General features: G+C 45.4%; 1 protein-coding gene across 1 annotated transcript; it reads left to right on the top strand.

Moving 5' to 3' along the window:
* Window positions 1-143: 143 nt before the first annotated feature.
* On the top strand, window positions 144-21,419 carry LOC115560958 (ubiquitin-associated and SH3 domain-containing protein B). Its single transcript, XM_030380653.1, has 14 exons — window positions 144-479; window positions 10,615-10,668; window positions 11,109-11,295; window positions 11,796-11,994; window positions 12,755-12,924; window positions 16,454-16,662; window positions 16,904-17,057; window positions 17,213-17,342; window positions 17,503-17,625; window positions 17,904-17,996; window positions 18,497-18,641; window positions 18,744-18,850; window positions 18,957-19,066; window positions 19,429-21,419. Exons 1-14 carry the CDS (start codon window positions 352-354, stop codon window positions 19,564-19,566), a joined length of 1,947 nt encoding a protein of 648 aa, XP_030236513.1. The 5' UTR covers window positions 144-351; the 3' UTR covers window positions 19,567-21,419.
* The last annotated feature ends 1,065 nt before the right edge of the window (window positions 21,420-22,484 follow it).

Raw genomic sequence — 22,484 nt, 5'->3', positions numbered from 1 at the left:
TGGTTCCTTCTGATTAACATATCAAATATGTAAAAAAGTTCAAAATTGATAAAATACGATTGTAACTTTAAATATTAAAATTAAGTGTCGCCTATATTATCGCTGCATGCGCTTTAATGCACGATGCATCTTATCACCGCGTTCGAGCCATTGACATATTATAGAAGGTTCCAGCCTGTGAAAGGGGCGTGGCCATGCCTAGTAGGCCTGTCATTAGACGCTTCCCACAAGGGGGCGTTTTCCAAGGGCCCACATTGACTCGTGCACCGCTGCCCTCCTAGTACTGAGCAGACTCAGCTGCGCGCGCACTGTTATCTGGACGCACAGCGGAGTCCCGTGGAGCGGAGCATCATGGCCGCTCGAGAGGACCTGTACTCCAAAATCCTCCCGCGGAGACTCCGGCAAACCCGTCCTGGCACCGTGAAGTGTGGATCCAGTCTGGACGTCCTTTTATCCATGGGCTTCCCCCGACCAAGGGCGTGAGTTGGCCTGGCGATATGTTTTATATTATTCTCCAAGTAATTTGGTCTATTGAAGTCATATTTATTCAAGCAAAAGGCAGTGGAACTTGGATGAGATGAGATGAATGAGATGAGATGAAGTCCATTGGGGCGCTCCTATCTACTGTCCCTGGCGTGTCGCGCTTGAACCTTCAAGCGCTCATCTCCACCGCTTCCACTCTGTCGCTCATCTCCATCGCTTCTGTCTGTCGCTCATCGCCACCGCTTCTGTCTGTCGCTCATCGCCACCGCTTCCGTCTGTCGCTCATCTCCACCGCTTCCGTCTGTGGGTCGCTCATCGCCACCGCTTCTGTCTGTCGCTCATCTCCACCGCTTCTTTCGCTCATCGCTCTATCTATCGTTCATCTCCACCGCTTGTTCATCTCCACCGCTTCTGTCTGTCGCTCAACTCCGCCGCTTCTGTCTGTCGCTCAACTCCACCGCTTCTGTCAGTCCGTCGTTCATCTCCGACGCTTCTGTCTGGCGTTCATCTCCAACGCTTCTGTCTGTGCGTCGTTCATCTCCACCGCTTCTGTCTGTCGCTCAAGCCCACCGCTTCTGTCAGTCCGTCGTTCATCTCCGACGCTTCTGTCTGGCGTTCATCTCCACCGTTTCTGTCTGTCTGTCGTTCATCTCCACCGCTTCATCTGACTTGTAGAAAAACGCAAAGGTTCTTCTTTTTGCCTGAAGCAAAATGCTGTGGTTTGTTGAAGTAGGCTCCCGCCTGCCGCTATAAGTAGCCTGTACGTTCTAATTTAAAGTCACACCATGACCATGTCTGAGCCGCCTGTGTATCTAGATGTTCATCATGGAGGACATTTCATGATCCAAACTGATGCTCTTCCCACATTGGATTCATACTGTCTTACTTTTTGGAGTGGGACCCTTTAACAACAACATGCCTCAGACCATCTTATACAATGTAGTTAATATTAGTAACACTCTATCTCTATACATAATACTAGTAGCAACCCCCTATTTCTATTCATAATGTGAGTATCTCTCAATTCATAATGTTGGCAACACTTTATCTATTCATAATGTGAGTATCTCTCTATCTCTCTCTATTCATAATGTTGGCAACACTTTATCTATTCATAATGTGAGTATCTCTCTATCTCTCTATTCATAATGTTGGTAACCCCATATCTCTATTCATAATGTTAGTTACCCTATATCTCTATTCATAATGTTAGTAACCCTATATCTCCATTCATAATGTTAGTAACCCTATATCTCTATTCATAATGTTGGTAACCCCATATCTCTTTTCATAATGTTAGTTACCCTATATCTCTATATCTTTATTCATAATGTTAGTTACTCTATATCTCTATTCATAATGTTAGTAACCCTCTATCTCTATTCATACTGTTATATTAACCCTCTATCTCTATTCATAATGTTAATTACTCTATATCTCTATTCATAATGTTAGTAACTCTCTATCTTTATTCATAATGTTAGTTACTCTATATCTCTATTCATAATGTTAGTAACCCTCTATCTCTATTCATAATGTTAGTTACCCTATATCTCTATTCATAATGTTAGTAACCCTCTATCTCTAGTCATTATGTTAGTTACCCTATATCTCTATTCATAATGTTAGTAACCCTCTATCTTTATTCATAATGTTAGTTACCCTATATCTCTATTCATAATGTTAGTAACCCTCTATCTCTATTCATAATGTTAGTTACCCTATATCTCTATTCATAATGTTAGTAACCCTCTATCTTTATTCATAATGTTATTAACGATCGACACGATTGCGTTGATCTCTAGATGCACATGTTGGCCTCTCCATCCAGCGGTGGTTTTTATGGGAGCTGTGACTGGCATGATGTTGTTGTGCTGAGCTCCCACTGTAAACCCAGCCTCCTTGTGTCAGATAGCCTTCAGCAGCCCAGACACCCTGACCTCCTCCTCCCGTCTACTGCTCCTCTTGTTGTGGGAGAATAGCGGCTCGTTGGGATAGAAACTAAAAGAGAGAGAGAAGCAGAGCCATGCTCCCCCAGCTCCAATTATCTTCAGTGTTAGCCTGATTGTCTTGGGTGTTAACTCACTGTTCAGTCTCACTATAGGACGACCAAAACGGGTTTTGATTCAAACATCTCTGGACACTCAGGAGGACTTTGGTTTGATGGTTAAGGAGAAAAAACCTTATCTCAGCGAGATGAAGAAGGAGATGTTCCATGTAGAGAAACGAAGAGAGGCTTTTCTTTTCTTCTTGAAGCTCTTCTACTTTGATGTTTTTTTTATTACCAAAGCGCGGTGCGCACACGCACACACACATACATACATACATACACACATACATGCACACATACACGCACACATACACACACACGCACACACGTGGGGGTTTTGTAGTAACGGATGAATTACTGAGTAGTCTCCAGGCTGTGTCCTTGTCCGGAGCGTGTTTTAAATGTGGATCTTGGGGCCCTTCAGTGCTCAGAGCCCCGCCCTCTCACCTCATGGGTATCGTGCTGCATTAGACTGGCCAGGAGTCCAGCCTGTCATCCTCCTCCTCTTCACTCTACACACAGGCTCACGTGTGCGCCCACACACAAATCCAAGGTTGCAAAATGTTCCTAGTTTATGCTTCCTGAAACTAGAGGTGCGTCCGTGGGGCCCTCCTTCACCAGAGGCCCCCCCTGTCTGGCTACGGGGGCCACCTTCATTGGAGGGCGACGCCATCCCCGTGGGTTGGAGTCTCCTTTGAATGGAGTGGCCGCCTGTGGTCACTGTGGCCGGTTTGTACGGTCTTCTACAAACCTAGTAGAGAGTTATCAATTATTCCTCGTACAATTTATTACTGGTTCCTATGCATCATTAACCTTCTTCACAAATAGCTCTTTTTACATTCATGAGTAGTTTTCACATCACTGTCAGAACAGGGTTTTGGGCCTTCTGGGTTGTATAAAATTACAAGCCAGATCCCAGGGTTCAATGCCAAAAATGCATGCATGTAGGTAGCCCAGATCAGTCCTGTGTGGGCACACAGGGTTTATTTAGTGAGGATGGTATTGGATTGAAAGGATCAGGAAGCAAAGTGGATTATATCTGGGTCTTAATCTCACTCCCAATTTAATGTTGTGTGTGTGTGTGTGTGTGTGTGTGTGTGTGTGTGTGTGTGTGTGTGTGTGTGTGTGTGTGTGTGTGTGTGTGTGTGTGTGTGTGTGTGTGTGTGTGTGTGCCTGCCTGTGGATGACATTGTGTGTGTAAGTATGTGCGTGTGGAGTATTTAGCAGAGGTTCCTTTGCGTAATTGTTTGTATGTTGTTTTGTTGGATATGTACTTGAGGATCCTGTGTTTCTATGCGTGTTGGTGAGCGTACTTGGATGCGTGTGTGCGGTACATAAGCCATCTGGGCTTATAGTATGTTTGCCAGGATAAGGGACTGAACTGGATCCAAGAGCCAGTGTCCTTGTAGCTTCTGTCTCACACACACTCTGCTCTGGGACACTGCAGGGAACAACTGCCTTGGACCAATGGCCAACTCCATCCGCCCAACGCAAGCATTTCTGCCCCCGATGACGGGACTTCTAGAGGAAAGATGTGGTTGATTTCACCCTAGCAAGGGACATATCAGCTGAACTATTTCTAAACTAATCACCAAAGCTGACCCATTTCTGTAGCTTCTTAATTATCTGCTCTGACATTGTACCCTGCTACACACTGAACACACGTGAGGAATTCCTAATCCGAAGATCTGAAATATTTTGGTGGATGAAAGAGTTTACAGCTGAGTTATGTAACCCATAGTGACGTTGAACTAAATATTCCTGATTTTTGTCCTTAATAACCATTGAGCAGACACGCCACATTACTGCCTCTGTATATTTTACTGATGCAAGCCATGACTTCATCAGATCATTTCTTGCTCTGCTCCTTTGGGAAATAAGAGCTAATCCGGACGTGGAGGTGAAGTGGAACATTTGTAATATCATGTCCTAGATTTCAAACAACCTACTTAATCAACAACTTCTTAAAGTAGGATTCATTTATAGATGATCATTTTCCATCTGACTAAGTAGTCTACTATATAGCAATTCCTATGTAAATTAATTATTCCTGTATGAAATATAGTGAGGAATTAATACATTAATGTCCTTTAATGTATTATTGCTTGACTTATTATTGCTGTCAAAACAACTTTATGTTTTGATGATTTTGGCCAGACAACATACATAAAGACACAAATAGCAATATCAGCAGTAAACAATCTACATCTGACGATGTCATCCAACATGAAATACTAATGGCCCTTTTACAAAACAAGGAAAGACTTTACTCATCACAGATATTTGTGTTGTATTTAAAATCTCTATCTGTCTTTATGCCTGTATGTCTTTCTGTCTGTACGCCTGCCTCTCTGTAGGCCTGTCTGTCTGTCTGTCTGTCGCAATGTCTGTGTTTGTGCTGGTTTCTGCTTGGATGGAGGGGATCAGTGTGTGAGGGAACACTGAACAGTCATCTGGTATCTGTTGCTTTTGTCTGCCGTCCATCAATTAGGGCTAACGAGCGAGCAAGAGGACGGGAGGAACACTGGGTTGTTTGTTGGGGAAGAGAAGAGGTTATGAAAGGCAACAAACACCAACGTCAACACAAACACCACATGAATCTCCAACCAGCTTTAGCTGTTCATTATTTTATTTAGCGACCTACAGCCAGCTTTAGCTCTACATTATAAGCAGTCTCTTCTGTAAGTACATTAAGTTAGTGCATTAAACAAAGATATACCCTAAAAGCTGCAAGAATTATTCAGGTAGATACAAGGTTCATAGAGCCAGGTGGGACAGTGACAGGCCGGGGTTGTGTGTCTGATGAAGACTGTCTGATGAGCGCAGTGTCTGATTTAGGCTGTCTGATGGAGGCTGTCTGATGAAGACAGTGATGAAGACTGTCTGATGAAGGCTGTCTGCTGTCGGCTGTATCTGATTGAGGCTGTCTGATGAAGACTGTCTGATGAAGGCTGTTTGATGAAGACAGCCTGGCCCACTGGTATCTTCCCTACATCCATGTTTACTTCCGACACTAGTTTGTGAATGTAATCTATACGCAGCGTTGTGTTCGTCTGGGACGAGTTATCCCATCAGGTGAGAATGGAGCCGTGTTTCAGCTCACCATAAACAGACGATCAGCGTGTTTGTTGCAGCGCACCATAAACAGACGATCAGCGTGTTTGTTGCAGCGCACCATAAAAAGACGACCAATGTGTGTGTTGGAGGGCTGTTTAGGGCTTCCCTTATGTGTGTGAGTGAGTGTTCGCAGTGTGTGGTCAGGTTGGGTAAACAGGATGTAGGAGGATGCATGAGGCCTAGGGGCTGTGGGGGGGGGGGGGGGGGGGGGGGGGGGGGGGGTTGTGTGTCTGGGGTCAGCTGATCCGCTGCTGGAGATTCTGAGGATATTTCCCGACGAGTGCTTCCGTTGGCGACGCAACGGTCAACAACACGTTTTTGCACTTGTTGCTTCAGTGGTGGCTGGGGGTATACCCGGAGTAAAACAGGGAGTGGCTCAGAACATCCCCATATCTGTCAGGCTTCAAAGTGAGTCAGAGGCTAGCAACAGTCAGAATAGCTACAGGTTCTAGTTTTGAGATTTTTCTGTTAATTTCTGCTCATTTGAATATCCTTGGTGTTCTGAGGTGTTCTGAACGCGTGTTGAGCACTTTGACAGCCATGGTGGACAGATCAGGCCATGGTTTGAAGAAGTGCTGTGAGCCCAGTGTCAGACATCAGCACCTGTGTAATAAACGGACTCATTCTTCTTCTTTCTTTACCTTTCGTAAAGCCTTCATGTCACATCGGTTTCTGATGATCATTTCCATACACTACACTGACTCACACATTTTTTTTATGCTATCCGCTATTTTTGTTCAAGGAGTATGCAACTCTGAGTAGCAAAAATCCACTTCTGTGGAAAAGTGGTGAGCAAGGAGGTGGACAGACATTGTGATTCTGCCTCACAGCGGCTCATCTTGTTAGCTGCTTGTCCCACAGGTAAATGGCTGCAGATGTCTGTCTCATGAGGTAACCCTATGAGGTACGCAACACTTTGATTCATACGATTTAAAAAGCTGCACACAGACGGGGGCTGGGGGGGTCTCCTCACGAACCACTTCCAAGTCATCGCGATGGACCAGTACCATTTGCTTTTTTCCGATGAAGAACAGATATGTTCTGCTCAGAAACACTCCTAATGCCTTATTCCTTATGCTAATTCTAATGTTTACTTATTCAGTGTTTGGGATAAGCAGTTCTTCGTTAGTAAGAAAACCATTTGGTCACCATGGACTATCTCTCTCCATTATTTACATACAACATGCTAGTCACTATCTCCGTTATTTACTGGAGGAAAGGAAACAAGAAGTCACATTCTCCTCACACACACATCGCTGAACTCCTCATGAGGGTTATGTTTCACCACGATGTGCTGCCTAAGAGGTGCATAATGCTTCAAAGGGGCTTTGCACCTCTCTGCGCACTCTCTGACTCTCTGTGGTGGCTTTGTGGTCACCTGGTGTGTGTGTGGGCGTGCAGCTGCCAGCATCACACACACACACACACACACACAGACACACACACACACACACACCGACACACACACACACACACACACACACGCACGCACGCACGCACACACACACACACACACACACACACACACACACACACACACACACACACACACACACACATGTTTGGCACACCTGGTTTTACTCACGCTACAGCAGCTCTGCTGCCTCAACTCAGGTACGCATCTGCACTCCTGCACCCTGGATGTGGCATGCTGATGCTGATATGAATCTGCTAATAGCCCACACACCACATGAATTCCATAGGCACATTACAGACTGCTCAGAGGAAATACCCTGCACCTGTTTCTGCCACCCCAAATGCTTTAAGAACACGCCTGCACCTTAGAGCTTACCATACTGATGTCCCTCACTCATCGTTCTTCTGAGCCAATAAGCCTTCAACAAGTGTGTAGGTGTGTGTGTGTGTGTGTGTGTGTGATTCTGGCAGCTCACGCCTACACATACCCAGTGACCACAAAGCCACCACAGAGAGACAGACAGAGTGTGCAGAGAGAAGCAAAGCCCTTTTGAAGCATTATTCACCTTTAAGGGGGGCAGCACATCCTGGTGACACATAACCCTTATGAGAAGTTCAGTCTGCAGGGCAAGGCATAATCTAACACAGAGACAGCCATGCACTATCCAGTGCATCATATAACACAGAGACGGCCATGAGCTATCCAATGCATCTTCTAACAGTTTGTGAGGTGTATGATGGGGTCGTAAGTGATTGTTATTCATTGGCTACTTTTGGTGGGGGCAGGAATCAGGATTGTCGTCCATCATTTGGGTGGTTCACTCCCGATTGAAAGGTTCTGGGGTCAAACCCCAACGACCGCAGTCTCTCACCTATCTATGAGTATCTATAACATCTAGAAATGAGTCACTGTCTGTTGTTTGTTGGATAGAAATGTCTACTAAATTAGTAATTACTGAAATAGTGAATAGTTGTAGGATTACTAAGCCCTGTTGGAGCAGGAAACTTTCAACCACCAGATTCAACGAGCAAGGAGATCTGCCAAAACATTCTTAATTTCCTTCCAGGAAAGGTAAGCAGACCAGAACTACCCCTCCAGAAAAGTGTTTGAGCTAAAGGAACCCTGCCCTCGTATTCCACATATAAATTTCCCTGTGAAACTGATTCATACGTAAAAATAACATAGAAACGTTTGTCATCCAAACAGAACGGGTTTGAACTGAAATAAGTGATTTTTGGGTTGATGCTTTATTCACACTAAAACAATCTCACTGAAGACGAGCAATTCAGCACCGTTTTGAAAAAATAATCTCTGTCTATACTACACACCTTTTAGAACACATCCATTGACCTTTCAGGTGCACGATGCGTACGGTGGGCATACTTCATAGGGCCATGACAGAGCAGGGAAGCTGCGTCAGGACTGACTGACCCAATACGGGGCGCTGCTGACAGGGCAGGCCTCGGCGTTTCCAGGAGGCTCAGGCTGGAGTAGTGTGTGCGTCAGAGTCTTGCTTTTTTAAAGTGGATGTGTCCTTACTCACTTCAACACTAACCCCGACCCTTCATTGAGTGAGGATAATCATGGAGGGCAGGTGGTTGTTGGTGAGATCATTCCCTCCCTCCCCCCCACACAGAGGAAATATCAATCAGGCCCTTTCTATCGCTTTATTTGTTTGTTATTATTATGCTCTTGTTATGGTTGTTGCCCTGGGATAGAATCATCATCTCCCATGGGCAACTTCACCCCCCCTCCCTGGAGAACCGCAATCAGGAATCAATGCTAATCATATTCATGGCTTGGCCAAAATCAGTCGTTACAGCAAAAGCCTTTCATCATCAGGAGCGGTGCAAGGACCTTGCTCAAAGGCAGGTCAGGCCATGCCTGTTTCTGTCTACCGTCACAGCTACAGGCTTAACGCTCCTCCACCGGCCTCCACCTGGAAAGGGCAAGGTCTCAGTAGGGGAACAGTGGGGAGAGATGAGAGAAACATCAGAAGTATTCTGCGCTAGGCCAGGGAGTGACACTGACCTCTATCAAACAGGACAAAGGGCTACAGTAAAAAGACTCAATCAGAGCGTTGGACATCTGGGCGCATGTGCGTAATGCTGTTTCAGCTAAATAAAGCGCTAGGTCAACAGGAAGCAATGAGATAAACAGGCAAAGTGAAACAGCAGCAGGGGGAAACCAACACAGACATGAACGAAGCCTTCCTTCTAGCAGCCGTACAGCCCTGTCCTGGACAAGGCTTTCCCGTCCTCCCCGTCACATGTTGGCTCTTCCACATCCGCACGCTAAGATCTGCTGCAGTTACTGAAGGGGAGGAGGGGGCTGCTAGGGTTTCAATTATTTACAGCTCCTGGTTTTTCTGCTTTTCTTTTTCTCCCATTGCATTGTACCCTGTCGAGTAAATGCTCGGTAGAGAAAATGAAAGAAGCAGAATAACTAGGAGCTGTAAATAATTGAAACCCCCAATTGGCCCCTCCTCACCTGATGTATACATTTCGGCTTGCCTTGTGCAAATGTTTTTTTATTGATAACAACATTGGCATACAAAAAAACAATGTACGATACAAAAAAAAAGCCTATAGTGCAATTAAACGATGAACATACAAACATACTGCGTTGAACATAGCAGTCAGGCTACTGCTTCTTTGTTTTGAGCCAAAGAAAAAAAAAAGAAGAAGAATTGCGAGCACTAATATATATATATATATATTAGTGCTGTCAGTTAAACGCGTAACAACATTGGCATATACTGATCAAAACAGGACGATACAAAAAAATGCCTATTGTGCAATTAAACGCTGAACATACAAACATACTGCCTTGAACATAGCAGTCAGGCTACTGCTTCTTTGTTTTGAGGCAAAGAAGATTTTATTTATTTTTAAATAAAAAAATTAATTGCGTTAACCGCGCGATAAAAAAATGAACGCCGTTAAAATTGGTTTGCGTTAACGCCGTTAATAACGCGTTTAACTGACAGCACTAATATATATATATATATGTATAGGGGCTTCCTCATCATATATATATATATATATATATATATATATACATGTATATATAAATCTATATATCAGTGTGTATATGGCCTCCTCATCTGATATGTATATCAGTGTGTTTATGGCCTCCTCATCTGATATATTTATTAGTTTGCATCGGTGAAAAGCAGGGGCCTGTATACTTGGTCTGCTGTATCACTAAATATGAATGTTGATGTTCCCGTTTATTAGGTGGACAATAGAAAAACTTGGCAGACTTCCTGTGTCTATAAAAGCCTACTTCGTCTCGTATTGCTCACTGTTGCTTTAGTCTGTAAGAAGAAGTGAAATGTGTTACAAAGCATTAACTCAGAAACACTTCCTGTGGTTCTGAAATGTTAATAGATCCTTTTCTGTGCTACTTTTAGTTCTGTAAAACATGTTGCTTTCATTCAACATCTCTCAATCGAATTTCAAGACACCTTGCACCTTGGAATTTCCTCTTTTTGACCATCAAGATGATTTTCAATTAATCAACTCTCTCTCCCTCTCTCTCACAGTCTGAAAGCTTTGGCTTCTACTGGAGGCCGAAACGTACAAGCAGCCTGCGACTGGTATGTTCAAGCCATCAAACATACAGTACATGCATCATACCAGGGTCAACAGTCACACCGTAAATGTGTCTGTACTGCCCTCTGCTGTACAGAAGTAGTATCACACAATCTGTCAAATTGTAACAGAACAGTCTCACCATGTAGTCTTATCAAACTACCTGTTGTGTAAATGACAATTAGCCATCATACTTATTTAACATTATTATTGTTATAGTAGTCGGTCAGAAGAGGATTCACCAACAGACAGTCAGTCGGTTAGAAGAGGGTTCACCAGCAGTCAGTCGGTTAGAAGAGGGTTCACCAACAGACAGTCAGCTGGTCCGAAGAGGGTTCCCCAACATTAGGAGTCAGAAGTCGACGACGTCACAATATCTTGTTGATGTAATGGTGTCGTAGTTTCCACATGTGTTGTAATGTGTCGGCCTGCTGTGACTGTACAGGCTGTTTTCCCACGTGGACGACCCGTTCCTGGACGACCCCCTACCCAGGGAGTATGTGCTCTACCTGCGACCCAGCGGACCGCTGCAGAACCAGCTCTCCCACTTCTGGCAACAGAGCCGCGTCAACTGTGGCAAGAACAAGGCCCACAACATCTTCCCTCACATCACCCTATGCCAGTTCTTCATGGTGAGCCTCTGGAGGAGGAGGAGCCTCTCTGGAGGAGGAGGAGCCTCTCTGGAGGAATCTCTCTGGAGGAGGAGGAGCCTCTCTGGAGGAGTCTCTCTGGAGGAGTCTCTCTGGAGGATTCAGCACACCAAGCTCTGTGTATTGAGTTCCTCTGGAATAGACCTGCTGCCTCCTAGGGGTCTAGGGTGGAGGATACAGGCCTACTGCTACCCCCTAGTGGTCTAGTGAGTAGGGTACAGTCCTACTGCCACCCCCTAGTGGTCTAGTGAGTAGGGTACAGTCCTACTGCCACCCCCTAGTGGTCTAGTGAGTAGGGTACAGTCCTACTGCCACCCCCTAGTGGTCTAGTGAGTAGGGTACAGTCCTACTGCCACCCCCTAGTGGTCTAGTGAGTAGGGTACAGTCCTACTGCCACCCCCTAGTGGTCTAGTGAGTAGGGTACAGTCCTACTGCTACCATTGATTTAACATGGACGGTATTTTGACTGCCCCCCCCCTCAGTGTGCTGACCAGAACGTGGAGGCCCTGTGCGGGGCCCTCCAGGGCACCGTGGCCCAGTGGAGGGGCCGCTTCCCCAGCCCGCTGCCCCTGGACCTCTACACCTCCTCCAACTTCATCGGCCTCTTCGTGGAGGAGCAGGTGGCCGACGTGCTCAAGCTGTTCGCTGCCGACTTCGCCACCGAGGCGGCCCGCAAAGCAGGTAAATAACTAAATATAGGTAACACCTTATAGTGATGTATACTAACTATAGACAGGTAACACCTTGTAGTGATGTATACTAACTATAGACAGGTAACACCTTGTAGTGATGTATACTAACTAGAGACAGGTAATACCTTATAGTGATGTATACTAACTAAATACCGGTTAAACCTTATAGTGAGACAGGTTACACCTCATTGTGATATATACTAACCATAGACCGGTAACACCTTATAGTGATATTTACTAACTATTAGGGATGTAACGGTACACAAAAGTCACGGTTCGGTACGTACCTCGGTTTTGAAGTCACGGTACGGTACAGGACGGTACGGTTCATAGTTAAGGGGACATTTTTTTAAAAACAACTTGTTTGTCAACAACGGAGAATGGCCGTAGATCAGCAGCAATGAAAACTCCAATAAACTTGGTTATGGCGCATTTCTGAATTCCCAGACAGGGGTTGTTGAAATAGACCCCAACCTAGGCTTATCAAAACTTATTTTGACAATGCTCACATGAGAAACGCTGTGGCAGTTTCAAACAGGGCACTGTCCCCCATAGTGACAAACCATTCACCATGAACCACTGACCATTGACACCACTGCCACCAACCCTTCCTCCGCTGCCGGGCTCCTGGAGTTCATTGAGGAGACCATGAACCGGCCTGACTACTAATACACAAACGCTCCTCCCTGACTCTCATCCCTCCTCCTGGTTTCTTCGGGGCAGTAGCACTGACGTGTCTCTTCCTGTAGAGGTGCAGGTGGAGCCCCACAGGAAGCAGCTCCACGTGACGCTGGCCTACCACTTCCCCAGCCAGCACCTGGCAACCCTGGAGAAGCTGGCCCGCGGCATCGAGGTCAAGCTGGGCTGTGATTGGCTAGCTGTGCTCTTCTCCAGGGACATTCGTTTCGCCAACCACGAGGTATCTGACCTTAACAGAGTAATAATACACACATTTAAACCTTTAGGAGCATTTTTAGCATACTTAGAAGAAATAGTGGAGGTTATTATTGGGTCTCAGTAGTTGTGTATAGTAAAACACATATCATTGGGTTTAGTAGTAGTATATGGTGAAACACATTTGTCTTCCTCTACAATTTCTACACCCTTCATAACCTCATCAATTATAAATTAACTAATAAAACATATTAAAACTATATATATATATATGTTTATATATATATATCAGAAAGCACGGACGCACAAATACACCGCACACACGCACACACAGACATACACACCACATACACACACTCACACACACCACATACACACACTCACACACACGCACACACACACACGCACCAACACACACGCGCGCGCTGACGCAGACATTTCAAGACAGGCAGCGCAGGACACCGCATACACACACACACAACGCACACACATGCGCACACACACGCACACGTGTACGTTCAGACAAACTCTCCCAGGTAAGAAGTTCTGTCTACAGCCTGTAAAAATTGCGACAAAATTAGTGAGGAGACAATTTCTCACGTCGACAACGCAACGGCAGGTCGTTCATTTTATCATATAAAAAACGTTAAATTCAAACAGCGCGCCGACCGGCATATCAACAAAAAAGACACACAATCTCTTAAAGAGACAGCGTCCCTAACACAACGATAACATGTCAATAACACAGTGGTGAATTTTGTCTATAGAGTCCACCACATGACTAGCCTGGCTCCGCCCGCCTAAGTACTTCCGCTCAATTTGAATTTCCCTTCAGTACTAGGTCTGGACCTGCTGAATGTAATTTGGTTTTCTGGGGCCGCCACAGCGACGCCCAACCGCGAACAGAGGGCGTGTCTGAGAACAATGACGATGGCGTGTTGTCAACGATTAGACCCAGTTTCGAAAGTTGACTGCATACATCATCTCTGGCCTAACTATAAAATATTGATTTACAATGTGCAATTTTTCCCTGATAAATTAAATTTGACGAACAAAACCTGCAGCTGTCGCTGACAGACATTTTCGTGCAGACGCGCAAGGTGTTTAGTTTGTGTACAACCTGCGCGTGATTCCCGGCGCATGACATACGTCACAACCAAACGTTAGCGATTGGTTATGGCAGATCCAGAGTGGCACTGGGCAGATCCAATCATTTTAAACTTCAACAGACACCCGCCTTCAAGTGAGTTAACGTTTGTCAATTGATTAGGTCCAGACTCTCTGTACAAATGAAATGAAATGAAGTGAAGTACGAGAGTCTGGTAGAACCAGGCTACCACATGACTACACTTTGTTTCACAAGCATAATATTACTCTCGTCCTTGAGCCTCCCGAAATGTCTTGCGATATTGATATCCCCCTGCCGACTGTTTTAGTTGTTTTATTTTTCTAATGTTTTGTGTGACTGTAGGCTACTGTTGCCTGTCTTGTCCAGGTCACTTGAAGAGATGTCTAATCTCAATGACGTATCTTCTGGTAAAATAAATAATAAATAAAATAAACATCTTAAACTCTCACGTCAGGCAGCCAATGTACAATCCGCAATCTTGCCCTCACATCCCCTTTTTTTCCCTCTCCCCCTCCCCCACACAAGCCCGTGCTTTATTTCACTATAGTCAGGTAGGTTGCTGCCGTAGCTGTTGTTCCACTTAGTTCATTTCACTAAGACACTACACAATTTTCAGCTGCTTGTTATTATTATTTTCAACTATAGTAGTTGCCATGCATTTTTTAAATGTCATTTCACTTTGAGCCCTGAATAACAATAAAAGCTGTTTATTTGCATGCATAGTATACTAAACTTTCCATTGAACAATTACCCCTGTAACCCATAACTTGACTAATTTTATGATGTAATCAAATGCTCATACACTAGCTGCTTTCAGACAGATGTGTAAGTCCTGATATTCTCCTGCTATTCTCCTGATGGGCCGTATGTTCGAACAACATATCCTGACATTTGTACCCTGAAAATCTCGTGAATAATACTACCCCTGAGGTAGTATTTTCTCTGTAGGAAATGTCAATTACCTTATATGTGAATGAGGAGTAGAAAGTTTATATTTCTCCCACCACTTGAGTGGGCGTGTTGATGACGCTTCTGCGTCATTGAGTGGCCCCTTAAATGATAATCAGCCTGTTGCCTTTTGTTCTCTAAATGGTTAAATATATTTAAATGTTGGCACTGCCTTTAAGAGTCATTCGTGGTGAACTGAAAAAAATGTGTGAAAACGGATTATAAGTAGAAAATGATTATGCTTGCTTCATAACTTAAGAAGAAAATTATTATTCTTGCTTCATTACATAATAGGTGAACCTAAATGTTATATGTTGTAACATTATAGGCAAAATGTTATTAGATTTTGCGCTCAGAAATTTGTTACATTATCGACTGGGGTTTCCACATTATAGCTATTGGTTACAACTAGAGGTTGAGCGCGCGCAATGAGAAACTGTAGTATAAAACTGTAGTATATTTAACATATGGCAGTGTTCCCCCAGAGTGTATCTTAAGCCTGGTTGGGCTTCCATTAAACCCCTATACGGAAGGCCTTTTGGAGCGGTGGCTTCTGTCAGATAGAGGCAGCCGTCTCTTTTTATATTAGCATTGGTTCACTTGGCATCAAGACTTAAAAAAAAGTGAACACAAGGAGAGGATGACTTGAATATCGGTTGCCATTTTTTTTGATTCTGCAAACAATTTTTATGTTTTTTCTCCCATGAGCTCCAAACCAGGGTTGTTTTTCAAACGATAGCTTCACCACCCGCCAGCCTCCATCATGTTGCGTATCATCCTCAACCTATCAGTGCAACTTAACCAAGCGTTCTCCCACTTTATCTCAGGCCCTGCCATGCATGTGCCTTTCTCATATCTTGTTATTAAAGCCCTGAAGACGACGGACTGTTGATGCTCGGGGCGTAATCTGTCCCTGAGCGGAGCGTATCGATGCTCTGTCTATTGGTGACCCTGCCCTTGCTCTTGCCCCAGGCCTGCATATGACCACACACTGGAGGCACAGAACATCCATGACCTTTCTGAGGAGCGTCTCGCAGTAGTCTGGGTTTTTCCCACGCTTATCTCATTCATAGAGCATATGAGATATTGATTCTAATCCTTCAAAGGGTGTAGTACGATTCCCCAACAGCCCCTCAGGCTCTGGGTTATGGTTGCCTCCGGGCACTAGGACCTTCCTGTCTCCAAAACCACCTGGCCAGGTTTCAAGGTTCCCATTTTCAGTGGGATGGAGATGCTTGTGGACAGTAGGGGTACACCAGACATAAATAGGAAGCATAATCCGGTCTGAGGCTGAATGACCTCACATGATAGTTGTGTGACACTGAAAAACACTGAAAACAACCAGCTTGGTGTTTTGCTTTCGCCAATAGTATTTTGCCCTTAGTTTACACTAACAACAAAACTATTTATGGTAGCTCAAGCTGCCGTCCTGTCTACCACTCTATATCTAATTCTCTGTGGCGTCCCTGCCCTGCAGAGCCTCCAGGTCATGTACCCCTACGTGCCCCAGAACGAGGACGAGCTGGAGCTGGTCCCGGGGGACTTTGTGTTCATGTCCCCCCTGGAGCAGGGCGGGGCCAGCGAGGGCTGGGTGCAGGGCAGCTCCCTGGCCACCGGGTTGACCGGCCTGCTGCCCGAGAACTACGTCTGCCGCGCCGACGAGGCCGACGCCTGGGTGTTCCATGGGTGAGCGGGGGGGGTCAGTCACCACAATAAATGGTGACTGAAAAGAGCTATGTAGGCTCCATTAAGAATGGGTTTCCTCCTAAGATGATCGAACCGATGAACGTATCTACAGATTGATTATACAACCAGTTTTAAGATACTACTATCCCCCTACCAGCCATACCTGTGTCTACTCTCTTGAGCATGTAGGACAAAGCTTATGTGTTTGCCCAGGATTTACCGCTTGTTTTGCCCTCCCTAGTTCCCATTCGTTCTTCAGCTGTGAGCCCAGCTCTGATAGGACCAGCAGGGAACGGGACCGGGGCTTGTTTGATGGGCTGCTGGACAGCCGTCGCCCTGACAACACCAGTCCAGGGGACACGCCCTCCCTCAGCCTCATCTGCCACCCGATGCAGGTGAGCATGATGGAGGAGAACCCCTCTATTAGAGTGAAGAGGAACTGTATTCCTGGTTTGAACATTCGAGTGATGCCTTGTGAAAGGCTGGAAATGTAATGAGAATGGGAGCAATAGAAAAAGGCAGTTGAATGAGGTTCAATTTTGCTCTGTAGGTGCTGAGAATGGCCGGGGGCAGCGGTCACACGCGCACGCCTAAACGCACACTCTTTGTCTGTCGCCATGGAGAGAGAATGGATGTGGTCTTTGGGAAGCACTGGCTCTCTCTCTGCTCCGATAGCAAAGGTCAGTATGAACCAATAGCATTATCTAACCCTTCAATTTTATTTGTGTAGCCCTTAATCACCATTACAGTCTCAAAGGGCTTAACAGGCCAAATATTTATGACACTCTTGACTATGCTCTTGTGGAAGGCATCATTCATGACTCTGACGTCTGGCTGCAGGTCGATACATGCGCTCGAACCTCAACATGCCTCCCAGCTTACCGATGTGGAGCGGGGGACAGCGGGACTATGACATGGACGCCCCCATCACTGTGTTAGGGTCCACACAGGCACAGCTAGTGGGTGAGTCCTCTGCCCCAGCATGCAGGCCCCTCACTGTGTTAGGGTCCCCACAGGCTAGTGGGGGGTCCTGACCCTGCCTACAGGCCCCTTACTCTGTGAGGGTTGTCACTGTTAAGTAACAACGTTACAGTAGACTCCAAATCGTACGACGTTTGTATTCATACAGAACGTTCTGATCTTGTGATAATGGGATTTGACTTGTGTTGGCTTGGTTTGACCGTTTCACCGGTGGTCAGCAGCAGAGTGTGGCAGGCGAGACTGAATGTGTCTCTGTTCAGGTGAAGCTCTGCTGGAGAGGAACACGGTCCTTGACTTTGTGTACTGCTCTCCCTCACTGCGCTGCGTGCAGACGGCACAGAACATCCTCAAAGGTGAGAGTTGCTCATTACCAAACCCTTCAGCCATAGTGGCCATGTGAGTTATGTTAAGGCACGATGTGTAACATTGCCTTTAAAAAAGGTACTGCAGCCCAATGCCCAGTGATGGAGAGACCTGTCTCTCCCCCTCCTCCCCAGACTAAAGCTCAACTGTGTCGCTGTGTTTGTGTGCCAATGTGTTTCATATCTGGCAACCCGGGGTATTCTGAGAATAGTTAAGCTGTTTTCCGAGTACGTTTATCCTGGTTTCAAAGGTTTCTGTGGTTTTAAACATACTGTCACTTTATCAACTGGCCCTAATTCATCTCTCTCTCTCTCTCTCTCTCTCTCTCTCTCTCTCTCTCTGCCTCTCTCTCTCTCTCTCTCTCTCTCTCTCTCTCTCTCTCTCTCTCTCTCTCTCTCTCTCTCTCTCTCTCTCTCTCTCTCTCTCTCTCTCTCTCTCTCTCTCTCTCTCTCTCTCTCTCTCTCTCTCTCTCTCTCTCTCCTATATGCAGGCATGCAGCAGGAAGGCAAGCTGAAGGTGCGAGTGGAGCCAGGGCTGTTTGAATGGACCAAGTGGGTGTCTGGGAGCTCCCTGCCTTCGTGGATCCCCCCTGCAGACCTGGCCTCAGCCCACTTCTCTGTGGACACGTCCTACAGGTGAGACATGAGCCGACACTGCAGTCTGTGCAGTCCCAATAGCAGCTCTGAATAGTATCGTTGCTTCAAATCAATTTAACCAGTGGCCTTTACCTTTTGCAGACCTTTCATTCCCATCAGCAAGCTAACGGTCTCTGAGTCCTATGAGAGCTACATTAGCCGTAGCTACCAGGTGACCAAGGATATCCTGTCTGTCTGCCAAAACACAGGTGAGGGACGGACATGATTAGCTTTGAGTGTGTGAGTGCTTGTGTGTGTGCATGCATGCACGTTTGTGGTGGTGGTGGAATAAGAGTACATGTTCTCCGTCTCCAGGAAGCAAGGTGCTGCTGGTGGCCCACGCCTCCTCCTTGGACGCATGCACGCGCCAACTCCAGGGCCGGGGGCACCAGAGCCCCCAGGACTTCATCCAGGTGGTCCGCAAGGTAGGCCCACGTGGCTACGGGCTGTTCCTTCTCCCTAAAGCTGCCGGTGGAGAGCCGAGAAGGTCAGAGGAGAAGCCCTCCCCTTGCTCATCCCTTCTCCCCATGGAGAGGTGCTGAGGGAGGACACGCCTGTGTGTGTGATGTTAAAGACAGAGAAACAGGCCCTGAGGTCAGAAGGGCCCGTGGGCTAGTCAGAGCAGGCAGAGCCAACCAGAGCAGATATCCTTACATTCGCTAGCAGACGTTTATAATGAATGACATTCAAAGCTCTGAAGTGTTGAATCCTTACGGGACCTTGTGTTGTTTGTGTTATGAGGTTACTCGACTGATGAACCCCCCCCCCCCCCTCCTCCTCCTCCCAGGTCCCTTACCTGGGCTTCTGTGCCTGCGAGGAGCAGGGGGACGCGGGGCAGTGGCAGCTGGTGGACCCCCCCATCCTGCCCATCACCCACGGCCCCAACCACAGCTTCGACTGGAGGGAGAGCCTGCTGCAGGACTGACCTCCACCCGCTCCACCCCCTCCTCCAGGCCCGCTGGCTGGTGGTCGTTCCCTGGGGACGCCGGTCTCTTTCTAGACCCTCGCTCAGGTTCTGTCCCTCCACCTCCACACTTTATACTGCTGATTCTTCCAAAATGATTCCTTGTCAGATTTGTTGTTGTTGTTGTTGCCACGGCAACTGAGGGCTAGCCATTACTCAGGGGTCCAATCGTTAAGTCCAGTGTCGAGCAACAGCTGTAACTATGGAAACAGCTATACGTGGAAGTGGTGACAGGATGCAGCCATATGGAGGGTAAACCTCCCCGTACGTTTAAGTAAGTTCTTCGCCCCCCCCCCGCCAGGGAGCGACAGCAGTTTGTCCATGGAAGGAGAAGATGCCAATAGCCACTTTAGAAACTTGAATAAAAGGATATTTGTGTTTTCTCCTGATTTGACTAACAGAGGCATGGTCAATGTCTCTGATGCGGAACGTGGATACTGAACCCTGACTACTGCTTTATGCTTTACACATCAAACCACTCTCTTGACGTTTCTCTCCTAGGCATGTGTGTGAGTCCTTCTAGACATGAAACCGCATCGAGAACCGCACAGAAGTGCACATCGACAATCCTGCAGGGGTCTCTTGTGTTTGGACCAAATCTGAGGCTTTTACCGCTGGAAGAATATTCCCAGTGGTTCTAGGCTATTTATTTTTAACTATCGCTTTCTTTTGGTTATAAATATACATAAATAAACAGACACAACAAGAGTCCTTCTCATAGCAGCATGCCGTGAATTATGCACCATACCTCAGGTATTATATGCATTATTAAGCACATATATGCAGAATTCACAAAAGTATATTTTATTGGTTGATCAGCAGTGTTATGAGTGCCTCTTCTTAACAAAAAATAACATGCAAAATTAATGTCTTCTTACACACTGTCTGGCCGATATTTAGATATGATAAGATGCAAACTATATCATTTAATATGGGATACATTGTAAAATAAGTTATGGTTAACCATAACTTTTAAGTGAAGCTACCTGTCGTCCATACTTCAACTCTCCCCACGTCCCATCAACACCTCAAACTAACTTGATCGCCTTCATCAACGGTTTCTCAACATATAAACAATGTGTTGTACTGAATTAGGGGAGCTTGGCTCAATATGCATCTTATGAAGAGAGAAACATCTGTTTGGTTTGTTTGGGTTATGGATGAAAGTATATGAAGAACACAGAACAAAAAAAGAGAAATATACATTGTATTGAACAATGTGTTTGTAACTTAGCTTTACTGACACAGGGTTGCAAAAAGTGTGTGCGTGTTTGTGTGTGTGTGGAAGGGGGTCCGATGTGGCCCTTCATTTGATGAGCATGGGACGCACAGGACATTGTCAAGGTTATTTATATCTGAATAAGGGTCAAGGAAGAAGCCATGCTCCCATTTACAGTGTTCTGTGGTTTATTTATTGTCACAATGTAGGCCTATCTCAGAGTGTGAACAGTGGTTAATTTATATAATGAGCTTATTTTGAATGAAGCACATACTGATTTATAATATATGAAGGGGCAGAGCAGTTTATGTGTAAGCCTGTCTATTTTGTGTGAAATGTAGCCACAAATCCTATATGTTATTTACAGAACTGTAACCTATATTTTCATATGGTGTTTAGAATGAGTTGAAATGATTCGATTTATGAGACAGCCAAATTATATGTGTAATTTTCAACAACATTTACAATAAAATAAATGCTTAATTACAATGCAAAGCAATAAACACAAATGCAGAAAGAAGGAACTAAAGCGAGTTGTTTTATTTTAAACAAATACTTCTGAATTCTGTTAAATCAAAATAAAATGTTTAAACCAGTTGCTTGTGGGGTTATGTGGTGTTTCATCCTAAAGCACCTCACACATTTCACCAACCAGGGGTGTAGCTTTTTTGATTTAAACTTCCACACCCCACTGAACAATGCTTTCGATCTTATCTCTCTGATTTAAACATCTACACCCTATTAAACAATGCTTTTGATCCTATCTCTCTGATTTAAACATCTACACCCTATTAAACAATGCTTTTGATCTTATTGCTCTGATTTAAACATCTACACCCTACTGAACAATGATTTCGATCTTATCGCTCTGATTTAAAAATGTACTACACCCTACTGAACAATGCTTTTGATCTTATCGCTCTGATTTAAAGATCTACACCCTACTGAACAATGTTTTCGATCTTATCGCTCTGATTTAAACATCTACACCCTACTGAACAATGCTTTCGATCTTATCGCTCTGATTTAAACATCTACACCCTACTGAACAATGCTTTTGATCTTATCGCTCTGATTTAAAGATCTACACCCTACTGAACAATGTTTTCGATCTTATCGCTCTGATTTAAACATCTACACCCTACTGAACAATGCTTTCGATCTTATCTTTAAGCCCTAAATGGCCTGGCCCCGCCCTACATCAAAGAGCTCATCCACCACCACTCAGCACCCAGGTCCCTTAGATCAGGTAGCTTGGGTCTCCTGCACGTTCCACGCACTAGGCTGAAACAGAGGGGTGACAGGGCTTTTGCTGTGGCTGCCCCCCGCCTTTGGAAGGAGCTGCCGCCTGCAGTCGGAAACGCTCCTTCCATCACCATTTCTAAATCTAGACTTAAAACACCTTTTCTCCCTGGCCTTTCCTCCCCTTTTGTGATATGTCGTTTATTTTATATGTTTTTATCTATGTGGTATGTGTTCCTTTATATGCCTCTTTGCACCATGTACGGCACTTTGGCCAGTGAAAACTGTTTTTAAATGTGCCTTATAAATACATTTTACTTACTTTACTTACTTTATGATTTGGCTTACCGAACAACGCATTTGATCTTGTCTTTAGGTTTTAAACGTCTACAACTTTTGCAGATGTTTAAACTCAGCT

Source organism: Gadus morhua, chromosome 16, assembly GCF_902167405.1.
Source record: "Gadus morhua chromosome 16, gadMor3.0, whole genome shotgun sequence".
Classification (NCBI taxonomy): domain Eukaryota; kingdom Metazoa; phylum Chordata; class Actinopteri; order Gadiformes; family Gadidae; genus Gadus; species Gadus morhua.
The sequence above is the reverse complement of the archived record's forward strand: the minus strand, read 5'-3'. Positions and strand labels throughout refer to the sequence as shown.

Coding starts and splice junctions, on each gene's coding strand:
- LOC115560958 (XM_030380653.1), top strand. CDS start 352: ATGGCCGCTCGAGAGGACCTGTACTCCAAAATCCTCCCGCGGAGACTC. Junction 12,925..16,453: donor TTCGTTTCGCCAACCACGAG/GTATCTGACCTT, acceptor CCTGCCCTGCAG/AGCCTCCAGGTCATGTACCC. Junction 19,067..19,428: donor TCATCCAGGTGGTCCGCAAG/GTAGGCCCACGT, acceptor TCCTCCTCCCAG/GTCCCTTACCTGGGCTTCTG.